Source organism: Ischnura elegans, chromosome 5 (assembly GCF_921293095.1).
Source record: "Ischnura elegans chromosome 5, ioIscEleg1.1, whole genome shotgun sequence".
NCBI classification, from domain to species: Eukaryota; Metazoa; Arthropoda; class Insecta; order Odonata; family Coenagrionidae; genus Ischnura; species Ischnura elegans.
Window position 1 is genome coordinate 66,640,328 of NC_060250.1, and position 17,286 is coordinate 66,657,613.

The 17,286-nt window shown below is 38.0% G+C and overlaps 2 protein-coding genes across 3 annotated transcripts in view; one reads left to right on the forward strand and one right to left on the reverse strand.

Moving 5' to 3' along the window:
* Positions 1–11,758, reverse strand: part of LOC124159006 (ankyrin repeat domain-containing protein 11) — a 35,927-nt gene extending 24,169 nt beyond the window's left edge. Inside the window, exons 1-2 of the mRNA XM_046534482.1 lie at positions 11,672–11,758; positions 10,985–11,130 (exon numbers count right to left, since the gene is read on the reverse strand). Coding sequence (XP_046390438.1) covers positions 10,985–11,126 — 142 coding nt within the window. The 5' untranslated portion in view covers positions 11,127–11,130; positions 11,672–11,758. The remainder of the gene's footprint in view (positions 1–10,984; positions 11,131–11,671) is intronic.
* On the forward strand, positions 11,071–16,727 carry LOC124159008 (telomere length and silencing protein 1 homolog). 2 transcript variants are annotated; one of them, XM_046534488.1, is made up of 6 exons: positions 11,071–11,094; positions 12,490–12,604; positions 12,803–12,951; positions 13,083–13,304; positions 16,189–16,322; positions 16,409–16,727. In XM_046534488.1, the coding sequence occupies exons 2-6, from the start codon at positions 12,506–12,508 to the stop codon at positions 16,582–16,584; spliced, it is 780 nt and encodes a 259-aa protein (XP_046390444.1). In that variant the 5' UTR covers positions 11,071–11,094; positions 12,490–12,505; the 3' UTR covers positions 16,585–16,727. The 2 variants fall into 2 exon arrangements, with proteins under 2 accessions (XP_046390444.1, XP_046390443.1); XM_046534487.1 differs by lacking the exon at positions 11,071–11,094 and adding an exon at positions 11,853–12,115.
* The last annotated feature ends 559 nt before the right edge of the window (positions 16,728–17,286 follow it).

Sequence of the window (17,286 nt, forward strand, 5' to 3'; positions counted from 1 at the left end):
ACATTAAATTGGCTACATTACAAGGTAATCAACATCAGGACGAGAAAATTGTTACCAAACATCAGGCCGTACAAAACAGTGGAAAAACTAAGGAAGGGGCAACAAGGAAGACGATTCAAGAGTAGATGGCCACAGCAAATTAATTACAAGTAACAATTGCTTCCAGATATAACATAACCAGCGTACTTTAAGCACGATACCGCTCACGCAACGATTCAAAACAAACATCGCGACCGAGCATCGCGCGTCCCAAAACAGAAGAGTATAGAATAAAGGGGAGGGAGGGCAAGTTGGGGAGCAGAGGCGGAGGCTAAGAAATCAATACGAGAGACATCCCCCAGTGGGCTGGCCGGGGCACGGGAGGGATCGGCGGGGAATGGTGTGCAGAGAGGGGGGACGCGGAGGGTAAAGGGACCGCTTCCACCCCTCCGCCCTTTTAAAGACGAGCATACAAGATTAATTCGGAAGCCCACCCGCGGATGACGCCCGAAAAGGGCGGGCGATATTCCCCCCCAGTCCATTCCTTCCCGGGAAGGAGAGGAGCGTTGGTGAGACAGCGTGGGCCTTCCGGACTCGGCAAAGCAGGGGAAAATTCGTGCCTCGGAGGGCTACGGAAAGTTACCTGTGAGGATTTCGGGGAGGAACTACGTTTGATCTTGACAGAAGATAAAACCACATAGACCTTGAATAGAAGTAGACTGCGTTGCCTAGAGCCCAAGTATAGGCGGACGGTGAAGCCAATATAAATGTCTCACTCATATACTCCAATTCTGCCTCTTCATTTCTCAAAAATCTTTTTGCCAAGAAATCCATTCGTAGTTTAACTTTAACAAAATTATCCTTCCTTAGGCCTCAAATACTCTTTATCTATTTACAATCCTCCCTTAAATCACGTGACCGAAAAACCGCCACTCAACCCCTAACAGGTCCTTTTCCAACGTGTGATCTGCATTTATTGGAATACATTTATAATCAGTAAATTTTCATTAATGTACAAGATTCAACAAATTTTAAATCCCAAACGTCATTTCTTTTGGTTACATAAACAAACCAAGAACTGGGCGGCTAAACTTTCGCGGTGTCCTAAACCCAAATCCGCGTCCACGCCTAACTACGGGTGTGAAAAGATCGCAGACCTATCAATTCGGGTTCTTTGACGTTATCCTTCCTTGTTTTCATGACGTTGCACTCTGTCTTTAAGGTCTACGGTGGCAATCAGCACCCAGTACGTGACCCATCTCTCCTTCACTTTCATGACGTAATGCTTAGTCTACTTCCATTCAAGGTTCATGGATCAAACACAAACAATGCGCGCTGAACGATTAACAGTGAAACATCGCCCAAAACGCAGAATGTGCTCAATCTTTCTCAAATAGCTGATGGAAAAGGAAAAAAAATCTTCGAACGCATGGGTTGTAATAATTGTGATTTGATATCTTTCTACAGCCCTCACTTTCGTTTTGCGACCGTGTCACGCCGCGCATTCTTCTCTTTCGTGGCCCAAGAATAACCGACATAACTAGTGCAGAAGAATATGGCTACGAGTAAGAATTGCCGGTGAGACAAAGGTCACAGGATAATAATCATTATTATACTCAGGAATATTCTGATTCCCAAAAGAAATCGTGACGCAATGCCTTTTCAGCATCGCCATATGTCATGAACAGGCACGTAAAGATTTCAACTAGGGACTTGACTGAACAATTTGCAGATTTTCATACGTTGAATTCACAGCCTGAAAAGAATTTCTCTTTTATGAGCAATTATTCCACTTCTTCTGTCATGACAATATTTTGCCTACATCTAATCCGGCTATATGAGTGACAAGTGACTCATTTGATGGTAGATAATACTGATTAGTATTATTGAGCGAAAACACAAAAAGCGAGGCCTGAACCTGAGAGTGGAAGAAAGTATCTGGTAAAACGACTTTCTTTGGCCACGTTCAGCATTTAAATAAATCACAACAAATTAAATTTAAACCTGCTTATGACAGAATCTAATCAGCAATCTGATATTCGAGGCAATTTTCAATAAATGAAGACCGCAAATGACGGAGGCTTAGTTATTCCGAAAGTTGGACAACGTTCACCAAAACTGTCATGTCACAAAAAATGGATACTTTAGTGCACATTCGACAAGTCAATTTACTCCACAAGAACATTAAAATGTTCAATAAAGATAAAAACCACCAACTGCTATGCAAAATACCAATACAATCATAATATACACGTCTAACAAACAGCAGCACTTCTTCATTAATGTGTAAAGTATACACCGCAAAGATGGGGACTTTTCTCTGAAGGTCAGTGGAGTACAACTATTTAAAATCATCCATTGGCTATTCCCCCATTGCACGTCTCACTATCGAGAAACCCTTTGACAAAGGAGAGAAATTTGCGACAGATTAAATAAAAATCTTTGGGCTCGAGTTCTACACTCCGTTAAAATAGAATCCAGTCTAAAGTCATCGGCGCAATATCTAACGAAAATCTAACTTACTATTAAAATCACGGATGAGACAACTTTAACGTTCTCAAGCGACAGTTATATACTTAAAAATACACTAAACTTTGCTCCTCATTACCACACTAAAAAAAATTTTTAACGCTAATTATAAGACAAATTTACCGCCAGAGACAACGACGCAGTAAGATCCAGAGATGCAATACGTCACAAACGAGAGAAAAATAACACAGTTTCAACGATCAATATGGTCAATGATAAATTCAATGATGAGAAAATATTAGAACTGAACAAGAAAACGATAGAGACCACATTCCTCCAAGTTTTATCAAGGCTCTACCGGTTTTAAACATCTTCAGGTCATTTTGAAGAGGTAAAAAACTGAATTGATAGTACAGTTTTGAATAAGAAGGGCTAACAAAAGGAGGGAAATAGTGAATTCAAACTAACAAGTGACTCGGCAATTTGTCATAGATCTCCTTGCAAATAAGTAGAGAGCAAATTTTGTCAGCATGACCATTCCAGAAGTGCATGCTGTGATGGAGGAGAATATCTTTAACAAAAAAATATCTTCCTCTTCCTCCCTGCAACTAACCAACAAAACTGCCGGAAATAATAGCAATGATGTACCGGTAAAGTGGGAAGAAAGTTTATGGGAGTAATATCACAACAAATACAGCCATTGACGGGAGGCTCAAGGGAAGGGAAGAAAGTCTTGATTTGGTGAAGGAGTTGGTGGTGCGGAGCAGATACGGATTAAAAGGATAAGACGTTTGTGAGTGCAGAAATATTTGGGGATTTATCGATACTTCCTTTAAAATTACATGAAATTTTATCATGTTCATAATGTTTTCTAAGAAATCGCAATTTCTTCTTTGGTTGCATGCCGTACATACATAGTCTTCACAATTTTCTCACTGAAAATGATCACCCTTTCTATAAAACTCTACTATCAACACAAAATTGACACTAGAAACATGTACATTTTGAGAAATTCCTGTAATCGCGTACCGGCGCTTAGTTCAGCTCTGCGGAATCCTAAAGGGGAAGATCTAAAGGTGGCCAACACGCATGCTGAAATTTTCCCATACAAGGGACAGAGGAAATAAAATGGAAAAATCTAAATCGACCAATGACGCGTAGTTATCACGAAAATAAAAGCAACGCGAAATATAATAAAAAACTTCAGTCATTTTTAATACACCTATGTTATGATTGTAAATCTTCCATATATCATATTTGCATACTGTAAGTGGTACGTGGTAAATTCAGTAAATGAAGCTTTAGTAATGAAAAATCGTAATACCAACCAGCACTCGCAGAAGCAACCAATTAGAATGTTGTTTGAAGTGATTTCTAAATAATTTATTTCTGCAACGACGGTATCACTATACTCGGTGGATTCATACAGGTAAAATAAACCGACTTTTACGAATACATAGATACCTTGGAAAGAAAGACACAACAAAATGCAGCTAAAAACAAATTAAGTAGTTGGCAGAATTTCCTTCAAATCGCCTCCAAACCGCTAAATATACCGCGGAAGGAGGAAGTTTGCATCATGGGCGTGAATAAATAAAATGTAAAATAACTAACAATCGTAAAACCGGCTTAATTATGCTAGTATCTTATTATCCTTAATTATGCCACGTCCGATGCTAGTATCTACGATAATCAATGGGTTCTACTGACTGTACTGGCAAACTTAAGAGACTGGACAACATCCAGCGGCGCAGCTCCAATCAGTGGCGTCAGGGATTTCGTTTGGGGGGGGGGGGGGGGGGGTCCAAAACCAGGGGAGGAAATTTTTGGAAAACAGGTGCTAAATAATGAGTTTTAAACTAATTAAAACACTTTTCATAATCGAAAAAATTTAATTTGTTAAATAAATATTTTGTAAATTCATAATTTTTCATTATTTTGTTTTCTTTCATTAAGGAAAATAATTGTTTTATATTTCGGGTGGGATGGGGGGGGTGGGGGTCCGGACCCCTTGGCCACGCCACTGGCTCCGATGCCCACAAAGTTGATAACCCTACTGCTACGATGTACTTAAATTAATAGTTCATGGATTGTGGGTCTCTCTCCAAATAATGTAACCATGTTAAAGAGGTGCCGAATATTAAGAAGACACAAGGGATGAACTCTTAGGGATCTCATCCAATTCTAATGGATTGAGGCTAAGAGATCTTTGAAAATGAGGAGAACACAAAAATAACCCATTAAACCTCAACTCAACTTATCAAATGCACTCTAAAAATACACATGCCAAAGTTATAACGCAGCAGAGTTGAGGTCGGAGATTCGCGGCCCGCGAAAAAATTTCGTACAGCCCGCTAGTAAAATAGCTGTCAAATATTTCAAGAATGAAAATATTGAGACTTTAATTTGGAATTTTATTATTCAAATGAGGTAAACCCCATTGATGTCTCGTGAAAATATAGGTATTTGGAGCCTACGTAACCAATGGCGAAAAAAACGTTTTTCAAATAAAAATACCACTAAATGGACGATGAAAACAAATACCAACCAATAAGACGCGAATCTACCGAGTTAAAAAGCAGGACTAAGGAAATGAAATAATAATACGATAATAGTCGGAAAAATACAGCATGGAAAAAGTTTTCTTACTACGGCACAGGAACGAGTAAATTCAACACTCAGGAAAAATAATTAGCGGTGGTCGAGTAGTAGAACCAAGGATATAATTAAGTTAATAGTCGAGAAAAGAAGGGCGTTCCGCCATTGGACGAGAAAAGCAAGGGAACATCATTAAAAGGTAGGCATAAGTAGAGCATGATTTTCTGCAGAGGTGAGGCAAGAAGGATAATGACTCTGGATGAAGCAGGTCTATGCAAAGCTGAAGCTGCGTCGGAGTTCCTACGATCATAGTTATGTTGGTTATGCTCAAAGAGACAAAAGAGATTACTGACGCGAAGCAACAGTTCACTCGAAAACAAAATACCATGATAATTTTGTGAAGATAAAGAGGGCAAGTGTAAAAAGATGTTCTATGAAGAAAAGTGAAAATTGTGAACGACGGACTCGGGTCATTACCTAAACAGGACTCACAGGGCCATAAACTGCGTAAACTCAATATATTTCACGTATCGTTCGCCGCTTAAACCGGATTTCTTTCCTAGAATTACTTATCATGCCGCGGAAGCGACGTCCTACCCGGAAGTTCGCCACGCGCGAACCTGATGGAAAACTGAAGTTCTTCCCAGATCCACCGAACTGACGTTATATGAAACCGAAGATATATCAATATTGATTTAAATACTAGCATTGCGGATAGTCATTAAAAATATTGCAAAACACCATATACAAATAATACTGATGGTGTGAAAAGGATGATTGTTTTAAGATTATAGTCGGAAATGGACACCACTATCATTTTCACTTGATGAACCTGATTCAGACATGATATTACTGAGGTTGTAAGAAGGAGAGGGACTACTAGCGAGAGGAGGGGCAGCCTATAAAATTACGGCGCGTTACGCATGAGGAGTAGATGGTTTCACTCAAACTAACTTAAGGTAACCGTGGTGAAGGGTTAAGAAACCTCCAAGCACGGTAACGTGATTTTTGCACGATCGCTAGACAACAAAATATTTGGTAAGCATAGATACTTCCCATGAAATACGCGCAGTATCTCAGGTTCCATGACTTCAGTACTTACAGAGGAAAAAATCAGCTACATGGTATGGTATTTGGTGGAGGCGACCGACAGCTGAGGACATTTGCGCCATGAGGGAAGGGAAGGAAGGGTGGAGAGAAACCCGGCGTCGGCATTAGCGTGCTCTTGACGAAAGCCCCAAGGGGACCACGGCTTAACGTCCCATCCGACGGACGGAGTGTTGCGCTTGAAATGTCCTCCACACAACATTCAAGCAGGGATCAGGCAGTCTCTGAAAAATTCTCTGCGACCGCCGAGATTTGAACCCGAGCCCAACGGGGAACAACTCCATTTTTTTTAATTCATACCTTAGACATACAACTACGTGCGTTAAATGCAACTAGTTAACAAGAGACAACTTATGAAGATCAGGCCATTAATAATTACTCATCCGACTGGGGCAACTACTTTCACCATCACCGATAGAAGGCATCTTTTATGATTCTGATGATCTTTCCGTCTATGTAACCATGGTACCACCAATATCGAATTAGTAGTTCCATTTATGTAATGCTTCATTCAATACGGGTGGATCGGTTCACCGCCAGCACTGAAAACTGGTTCAAGACGCGACGCCCAGTCTTCTCAAAATAACACCGTGAATCTCTCTAAATTTACTCATTGAAAGATGTACACTTATTATTTGATGTTAGCTACGATCCGTGCCGCAAAAATCATCGACGTGGAGGCTGCCGTAATACTGCACAAAATAACCTTTGGATCCCGCCGCCATCTAATTTTACGGTTGACGAAGAAGTCTAGTGGAACACCTCTAGGTGGAGTTACACGAAGCGGGAAAACGGATATATTCATACATAGCGGTATCGAGCAGGAGCGGTGACGAGGGTTGTCCTCCCATCCGGAGAGCCCACGTTCTAATCCCGGAGACATTCTCTAATGGACTGCCGCATCATTCTGGAGTGCTTTAAGGAGAACACTAAGTACGGCACTACCTCTATTTGAAGGTAGCCCAACGGCTCGGTCCCATCGTCAACAGTAAGCTAACGCCGACTATGGGTTTCAATCCACCCTACTCAACCAAAATGAGTAACAATTCTGCACAATTGGTCTTAATTACACGCCATTAAATGAAGGATTGAATGAAACTTCTCACGACAGTATGCTTTGATAACTCTTCCAGTGCGAACTACTTCCTTCACAAGCTCTTATTATTACAAACCTGATAATTAATGGTACTATGATATATGATTTCTTATGTCATCATATTCTTGAGGTCTAGTGTGCCCCTAAGGCAAACAATACTATGCTATTAAGAATTGATCTCATTGGGAAAAAGCCTACATCTAAAAATTTAACAGTGTTATGTAAGAAAAATAAATCCTTATGCTGGGCTTAACATAATTCTGGAGCAGAATGGGATGAGGAAAATGAATACAATCAATGATAGTACGTATAAGTAATTTACAACGAGAGACGGGAAACCCCCGCATCAACATAGCCATCATGTGCAGTAAATGGACTGAAATTGGTTACACGATGAGTACTTTCTCTTCTCAGTACATTTCTTTCAAAATATCAGCATTTGTTTTGTGTTGCATACAGCAGGCTTTGTCTGAAGCCAGATTGAATGGTAAATTTTGTTTATCCTGATCACCATGGATGAAAGATGTGGATACAGGTGCATTATGAAATTTTGAATTTTAATGAGTTTATCACGGCTGAAATATTGTTGGTATATCAGAATACTTACTTCCCCCAAGGTGAGCTGGGACTTATTACATTCAATGCAAACAGAAATGTACTATTGTGATGAAATTTTCCAAACGTATGTAGCTTGTTCTAGTCTAATATGACAAAAATTAATTGAAGAGCATAATACATAAAGAAACAAATGTGGATTGAAAACTTCATTTTATGAATAAATCATACAAGCATACCCGAGAGGACACAAAAAGTAGGTCATTACAAGCAGTTTCCCTGTGTTTAAATGTGCAAATATGAATTCGAGAGTCATCACAAAAATTTAGGAAAGGTCAATTCACAGATGATGATATCCTAACCATCTATACATTGATGTAGATAACTTTATTTTCAATAGCAAAACACATACAGAGATCTGCATCATTGTTTTTTTTCAACCACCATGATGTGAATGTATACAAATAAATACTTCAGTTAGATACCCATAAGTCAATTAAAAATAAATTTTAGGCAACTCATGCTTTCCCCAACCTTATAGGAATTAAGCCATAAGGAGGGACTTCGGGAGCTTAATTTCTTCTCCATAACCTTTAGTGGAGTAGCTAGTGGTTATGTCAATAGCTCAAATGTGTTCAGTATTCACTGGTTCTCATATAAAATGCAAATCACCATAAGAATGGAAATTAAATGATACCGTACGCAGTTTTAGCCCATGAAAAGGTCGCATACCAAGAAACGTATGGTGTTATTTTCAATTTGGAAAGACAATGTAAAGACACCAATTTTTCAAAAAAGGATTGGCAATTTCTAAAAAGAGAAGTTTTGAGAAAGCTGAAGAACAGAGAAAAGACCACACAACCTAGAGGTGACATCTGAATCTTTTGATAAATTCTAAGTATTAAGACACCAACTCATCATAACAGCCATATAGCTGAGTAGGAAAACAGCCGGGGAATGAATGAGAAAATTAAACAATACTTAACCCTAAGGGGTGATTATAAATTGACTAACCACATCAAAGAGGCTGATAAAATTAACCATCCAACACAAATTGCATACAGAAGCTGTAGGATGAAATTAAGCTTATCAGCTAGGTAGAAAGATAAGAGACGAATAAATATCCTATTTATTAATGAGGATCAAAATCCATTGAATGAGGACAACACCAAGTAAACAGATTAACATTGAGGTCAATAGCATTTGCAATTACTTGCTTGTATTACCCTTAGCCCCACATAAATGCTTAAGGAAATGCTTCTGAACATAACTCATGATGTTGTACACACAGTGCTTGAAAAACTATGCTTAGTTCATATTCTTTTCTGCTGACAGACAAACTTTCTATCCTCAAATCATATCTTCTTTAAGACTTAACATTGCGTAAACATAGACTGAAATGCCACCGAGCATAGAAGTAAGTACATATTAAAATTTCTATTGAGTAAAAAATAAAGAGATAACCAAGCTTCATTGGATCAAATGAAGTAACTTTAACTGTGCCTACGCTGTTCAGAAGAATATTTTTCAGACAATGAAGTATTCCATATTTTAATTCCAACGCTGAACAATTTAGGACAGCAATGATAAACAAATTACTAGGTCTGGATTTTATGACAGATAGTACACCAATTACCAGAGGTGCAAGGGAAGCAACTACTACATTTCGATGAAAGCATCACGTAGAACCCGAAAAAAAAAACAGAAGCCTTGACAAAAACAAGGAATCGTAACCTCACCACATGTACCTAACGTATTTTATCAATGCGAACACAGCAATTAATTCACCGGCAACAAACATAAGACATGCAGACATGATACTCGGATCGTTGCTGCTGATGATGATCTCAACGGAAGTATAATTTAATGCTCACAAGAAACACTAAGAAAAATCATTGCGAGCCAAGACATCTACTATGTCATTATAAAGAGTGAAGAAATAGTTATTCAGGCTGGCAGACGAGTGATTATAATGGTCTACAAATTAGTAGGATTTCGGCGTGTCCTGGAAATGTGGTCTTATGAAGATAGCAGTAAATTTTATTAAAACAATTTCGAAAATCGTAATTTTACGTACACAAAGGTGAAGAGACAACAGTCCTGGTAAAAATAACATTTGGCAATGGCTTAGGGTCACAACACGGAGTGAATGGCAGTGATATACAATTTAGGGCCAGGCGTGAAATATTACGACGCAATACGCTGGAGGTGGTACGATATGCGATTAGGAGAGAAGCAGTTCGCCACTTAAAGCATAAGAACAGGGCGTATTATAACAATTATGAAAGACTATGGCACAAATAAACATTGATTCTTAAGGTATAAAACACAGTTTTTCGAAGCGAATACAGCATTATATCGTCACCATCAACAGCAAAACCTAATCTTCAAATATGCCAGCCATAGGCGAACTACAGTACGAAACACATTGCCTCAGCGACTATTTTGTGCTTCGAATGCAACTTCCGAGGAATTTTTCGCAACTGAATGGTCAGCATACAGTTTTTACGTCATTTATGAACATTGCGGCCAAACGAATCGTGTTCATTATGCGTTGAGAACGCGTTAATTTTTTACATTGAAACCGGGAGTATGACGTATGGTACAATAAATACCGCGGTAATAATTCTGATACTTACGGAAATGAAATAAAATAAAAAGGTGAAACATAACCACCACTTTAAACTTAGCAACTACGTAAAAATAAGAAAAGTACTCCAGGCTACAAATATGCGCCCAACGGCAGAAACAGTATTGAGCAACGAATAAACACACTTTCTTCACGAGAAATATAAAAAGATTGCCTTGATTTCATACTAAACGATACTAGGATTGCAAGTAACTCTATTACTTCAGAGTAGAAACTTGCTTTTCCACCGAGGCTCCATCTCTTGAAATAGAGTAAAACAACTAGTGACCGGAGGTCAAATAACAAATACATCCCAATAACCACTCGAGAGAAAACCGGGAATAATGACTTACAATAACCTTGGTTAATAAAGTACGGTTGTCGATCTCCACGTCGACACAAAGCACATTAATAATCTACATTTTAGGGGCGTAAATATCGTGGGCTTGGCGGATGAATCGCTATCTATACGCACAAAAAGTTTGTGCCACAATCCAAATAATCATTACCACTCAGTCATGTGATTAAACTAAGAATTAATAATTTTATACCTGACTGTCCATTTCCTGTCATCTGCATCACCAGTGCCAGCTGCTGACGTTCCGACACTGGAGCTGCTGATCTAGGCGAGCCCCCAAGGCTCTTAGGGCGGCCAGCAACGGTAAGCATTCCATTTACATCACCCCTTGCCATATGCCTGAAAACATTAACAATCATAAAATGATTAAACGTGAATTTAGAAAATATAACAAGCGCTTGCCACACTCAACGAAGCGGAAACTTTGAGTGAAAAGTTCATGTTACATTAAGATACTCATAAATAATAACGTTAAACATTCCTATCACTTACCTTTAATAATCGAAAGTTTAGTGCTCTTAAATTCATAGCAATTAAGAGTAAGGCCAAAGTATATATGGACCTCCGTAATCATACACAAGGTATAGTGAATGTCAACAAATAGGGCACCGAACCCCGAGGTCGCATGAATGTCATTAGAACCTTATGAATACAAGCCAGTGATGTTAAAAATAATCGTAAAATACCAGAATCTAGTCAAAGTTTCAATAAACGACGTAAATACAGCTAAATATCAACTACCACCCATTGACGAAATTCAACATGGCAGCCCGGTAGTGAGATTAAAGTATTTATGAATGGTTTCCTCGTTATTTCTGAATTAAAGCTGCATAGTTCTCTAGTAATTGTTATCATACACCTAAAATTTAACTATACTTACCTAAAATGTTCAATAAATCCGACAAACACCAAAACAACACGGATCGATAGTCAGTTTTTCACTTCCTCCTCGGTTCACTCAGCTTGTTTTGATTTCTCGCGCGAAGTAAACTTCAATATGATACCCATGATTCCGCGCGCTTGTTTGCGTTATGAGAAATTTAAGATCTCGCTCTATTGTTTTTGTCTAGGTTATGCGGATGAAGTGAAACACCACGTATTTATTTATTTGGTGTCACATATTTTGTTGTATTCGTATTTCTCTTGAAATTCTATATTTTTAATTGCGTCGTGAATCAGGGATAGTTTTCTTCAGTAACATTGGAGTAGAAATGAGTGAGGAAGAGAAAGTGACTTTTAAAAAGAAGTCATTCAAGAAACCTTTTCGGAAACGTGAAGTTTCATCTGACGAAGAAGAAACGGAGGAGAACGAGGAGGATGTGAGGTATTTTGGTGTTCATCACTGTTATTAATTGTTGGGTGGTAGATATTCCATGTCAATAGTTGTTGACATGGAGCGACCATGAACTCGGACAATTATATTTCTAGATTTTGCCCATTCACAAACGTGTTGAAATGATTATAATTGATTTAACGGCTATATATTTGTGTAGTGTTGACAATTTCATTGTATTTCAATAAGTGAACCTGGGTATCATAAATTCAATGCGAATATCACTTGATTTTGGAAGGATTTAGTTGCAGAACTTAATATTATATTTTATGGCTTTTATTTCGATACCGATACTTATGTCACGTTAAAGGTTCTGTCAGTGTTCATAAGAGCTTGCTTGGTTAATCTTTCATTGCTCGTTAAAGGGCAAAATTGGAAGAAATGAAATCCCTGCAGAAACTCCGGAGAAGACCGAATGGTGTCAGCATAGTGGGCTTAGCATTGGGGAAAAAAGTATCTGTGGAGGAGGAAATATCTGTTGTAAGTGCAGTTATTCTTTTTATTACGATTAAATGGATGGTGGAAAAGGAAACAATGTGGTACTTCTAGAATTTGTTTCATATATTAGAGAAGTTTAAGGATGTCAGTCTGCTATTCATTGTGAAAAAGTTGTTGCCTTATCGTTGCTGTAATAGGTTTTTCCTGTGTTGACCATTTATACTCCGGCCTATATTCCAGAATGACCCATTTAAAACCAAAACTGGGGGTATGATTGACATGGGAGCTCTTAAGAGTGGAAAGATTAAACGTAATGACGATGCATACGATACAGGAATTGGCACTCAGTTTTCTGCCGAAACCAATACCCGGGATGAAGACGAAGAAATGCAAGTAAAAATTTTCCTCTCTCAATTGATGATTAAACCATATATTCCTAGTTGTGTTGGAATGGAGGTTTCAAATCTATTCCAATGTTTCCTACAGCTGTGTTAAATAACTCTAGTTATTTGTATTAAAGGATGAAGTACATTGAAGAACAGCTGTCCAAACGTAAGGGTCAGAAAAAATCCTCTGGGGAAGGTGAAGTTGTGGTTAATGAAGCCTCAAAATATCTTTCTCCGGAAGAGGCTGCCTTACAGTCTGTCCCTGACCACCTAAGAGCTTCTTCCACCCAGCGCTCAGAGGAAATGCTTTCTAATCAGATGTTGAGTGGAATCCCAGAAGTAGATCTTGGAATTGAGTAAGTTGTGAGCACTAAAATAATTTGATTATTTGTGTTCATCATTGTTACTGTCAGTCTCTCCCAATCATAGAATTGACTGCTATATGTTATTTGCATAAAGGTTTTAAATCTAACTCACTACCTCCACAATTTAACCCAACGGTTGATTTCAATACATTGGATTCCTCTCACGCTAGAATGTGCCACAGGCATTAGAAATTTTCAAGGTGATGGTCAGGATGCATTCCTATCCCTAGGACCCCTTTTATCCCATGAATTTTTTGTCAAGAGTTTCCAATGACATTAGAGAATTTATTCATGGTAATAGTTCAAAAGTAAATTTGAGAGTTGCTATATTTGGCTGGCTCCAGATTTTTTTTTGAGGGGAAGGAAAAGAAATTTTATTTGGTGGGGAGTACATTTTAATATAACTACGTATTCACCCCCAAAATTTCAAGAAAGGTTGAGCCTGTGAATACGCTCCCCTTGCTTCAAAATAAGCTGCTTCTTACATGGTGCTTACTGCTTCCACTGGTTACAGCCTTGATGAACTGTTAGGAAAATTAGTGATGCTAAAAAGCCAATAATCTTGCTCATAAAATTTAGGTACAGGTGAAATCAAATGCAATTTATATACCTGCTTTACCCTTTTTTTTGCATAAGAAACAATTGTTTAGGAGTCACCATGAGATCGTTTTGCTTTAATAGTGCCACCACATCCCACCCCCCATTCAATAAAGTAGTGGTGTCTAATTAATAAGGATCTATTTCATGCCTTTGACTTTGTCTGTGGCAGCCTCTGAGGTTAGGCTTGTTTTTATGAGCTTGGCAATTTTCGACTAACACTTCATTGTTTGTTGGTGAATTTCTAGCCAAAACAATTCTGTAACCCAGCTTCCATATTCTGCAGGCACGACTCTGACGTTTTCCTAATCCCAAAAAATATAGAGGTCCTTAAAGAGCCCTTGTTTAACAAGCATAAATGGCATTAAAACAAATCACTGACAGAGTTAAAGGTTATCCCAAAGGATCAAGTTTGGAAAGTGTTTTGAGGATTTGAAGAAGCACTGGCACAAGTGCATAATATCTAATGGGAACTATTTTGAAGGGGACGACATTATGTAGACGGATAAATATGTATATATTTTTTCATAAAACTAAAATTACTATTATTTTCTGAACACACTTCTCCCATTGCTTCATTTGTTCATAAAATCACTATATTTTGAGTGCTTTGCCACTGGTATAAAGTCAGGGAAATTCAAAAGACTCTGACAGGAAGTCAGGGGAATTGAAAACGGAAAGTTGGTATGAACCCTGTTATTGCACTGTCTGACTTTGCACTACTGTTTTCCAGAGTGGATTTCAAAATTAGTGGTCTTTTCATTGTGTGATGCATGTATACAAGTAAGTTACCTCTTGTATGTCATTTTCAGATGGGAGAGTGTATAGTTAAAGAGATTTTAATTACACCATGGACCCTTTTCTCAGATAGATGATATAAACATTAACATCATTGATTTTTCTAATGCATAGATTTGTGGCCTTTCAGGAGTAAGTTTTCCAAAATCTATTGTTATAGTTCTCCAGTTATTTGCGTTACTTGCAAAACCTGCTTGTGTATTAAAGTTTGGTAAAAATGATAATTGCTCATATGAAATTGTGAAATAAGTTATAATGGAGCAAATTTTAGGTTAGATGTTTTATTTTCATGGAGACATGCTCTCTTTTTGGTTAGGTCTTGGTGGCTTACAAATGACACTTTAGGATAGAAATATCAGCTGTGAAATTTGTGTGAGACAATGTGTGCGTTCATACAGGCTAACGCTGATGTATTCATGCTAAGTTTGGGTTAATGCCATGCTGATTCCAAGGGAACAACGTAACACTGTGCTTGTTTGAAAAGAGTTTCAGGTTTAGGTGTGGAGCTTGATGCTTAGTAAACACAACATAGTAACCAATCAGGAAACTAAGTTTGTGAGCACAGGAAAATTTTGCTCTTGAAAATGGTGTCCACTGGAGGTAGCGAACTCCTCAGCGGTGTGGGCAATCCCAAGTAATATTGTCTGCTAACATAGCTCTAGCCTGTCACCTTTGGAACAGTCCAAACTGCAGCACTCCAGCCTAGTACAGTGCAACCTCGATATAACGACACCCCACGGTACACTAATAAACACTCGCTATAGCGAATTGTCGCTTAACCGGAGGTGGAGCAAATAATAGCCAATATACCTGTTGCGAACAGATATACAGGAACAGGAGTGGTGCGGCGACAGATTAACATCTATCCGATAAACGTAAGCATAAATCCAGACGAAAGGCGATGTTTTTTTGCATCACTAAATTTCCTTACTCAAATAACGACTGACTATTCAAACAATTTATAAGCACCGCACTGAATAAAAATCGTGCAAAGCATTGTTTCGTCAATCATTATATTTATCGAACGACAGTTTACCACATAAATTTAAGACTGAGCACTCCATTAACTTCATTTCTAACAGATCGCTAGCAATTACAGAGGTTAAGGAGTCTTGATGAAAGTCTTCCGGCGGTGAAACCCTCGCTATGGCGAGAGCCAACGCCGAAAGGGTCTCGCAAAAACGAATTTTTTAACACGCTTATTATAGGGTCAATTGACGGTGCATCGGCTATCTCTCGTTATAGCGGGGGTGTCGCTATAGCCCGTACTCGCTTTAACGAGGTTCCACTGTATTAATGTCAGATTGGGTATTTATTAATTGCAAAACAACAGCTAAGTTAGCACTTTTCAAAGCTAAGTTAGGATATGTTTTCATTTGAAGAGCATCTCTGTATTCCTTTATTGATAATGTGCATTTTATGGCCTATAAATTCAGTTATTTTTATTTAGCTGCTTGAAATTTTTTTTGTTCTCTTATAGTGCAAAAATCAGGAATATTGAGGCCACGGAAGAAGCTAAATTGAAATTGCTTTGGGAAAGGCATAGCAAGAAGGATGGACCATCACAATTTGTTCCGACAAATATGGCTGTTAATTTTGTTCAGCATAACAGATGTAAGTATGACATGTTGAAATACTTTTCATTTGATAATATTAAGGATTACTGTGCCTTTTCACTGTTATGAATGCTTTCCTTACAGTTAATATTGAAGAGTCAGGGCCTCCAGCTAAGAAGTCAAAGAACGTAGATCCCAAAAAGTTGGTTGTAGTTGGATCAGAACCTTTGGATAGACCCAGGAGAGTAAGGGTAGCAGGTGAAAAGGCTACAGATGATTATCATTATGAGAAATTTAAAAAGCAGTTTAGGAGGTATTGATATGTTCCTTGTGGGAATATCCATGCATTTTTTAACATGATCAATTTTTCATGTAATAATTGTTTACCATGATAAGTATGGCTTTTTCTTGTAAATTATATAAAAATATTTTATAAATAAAATTGTACATAAGTCACTCAGAATAAGGATATTTTACTTTCTAAGTTGAGTATGCTCTACTCCATCTCATTTACTTATAGTAATATTGTATTAAATGGATTGCTTCGAGGCACTTAATTTTAATTTTTATTAATTGTTATGTTTTCTGAAGTTGTCCAATAGTTTTTTACAGATTGCTTTGAGTCTTATAGATTCCTTTTAGATCGTAATGGCAAGTGAGTGGTATTTCCTGTGATCATCGGCACGTTATTGTGGGGAACTTTATGAAATTAAACAGGAAGTTGAAGGAATGATCTCATTATCATCTCCGGTCAACAATCCTATCAATTTTAAATAGCATAACTTTTTGAACTCTAGTCTCATAGCGACTATTGTTCTGGCATACAGTGGTCAAAAATAGTGTCCTGAAAAAGCAGTGTACATTCTCACTGAGCAGCCACACAGCAATTTTATACTGGAAAAATCCCATTGTTGTTTTGAAAATTTACCCACTAAACATTTAAGCTTCTCGCTTGGACTCATGTTATTACATACAACTAATAACAAGAGTTTTTAGTCATTCCTGATTGAATATTCTGTGAA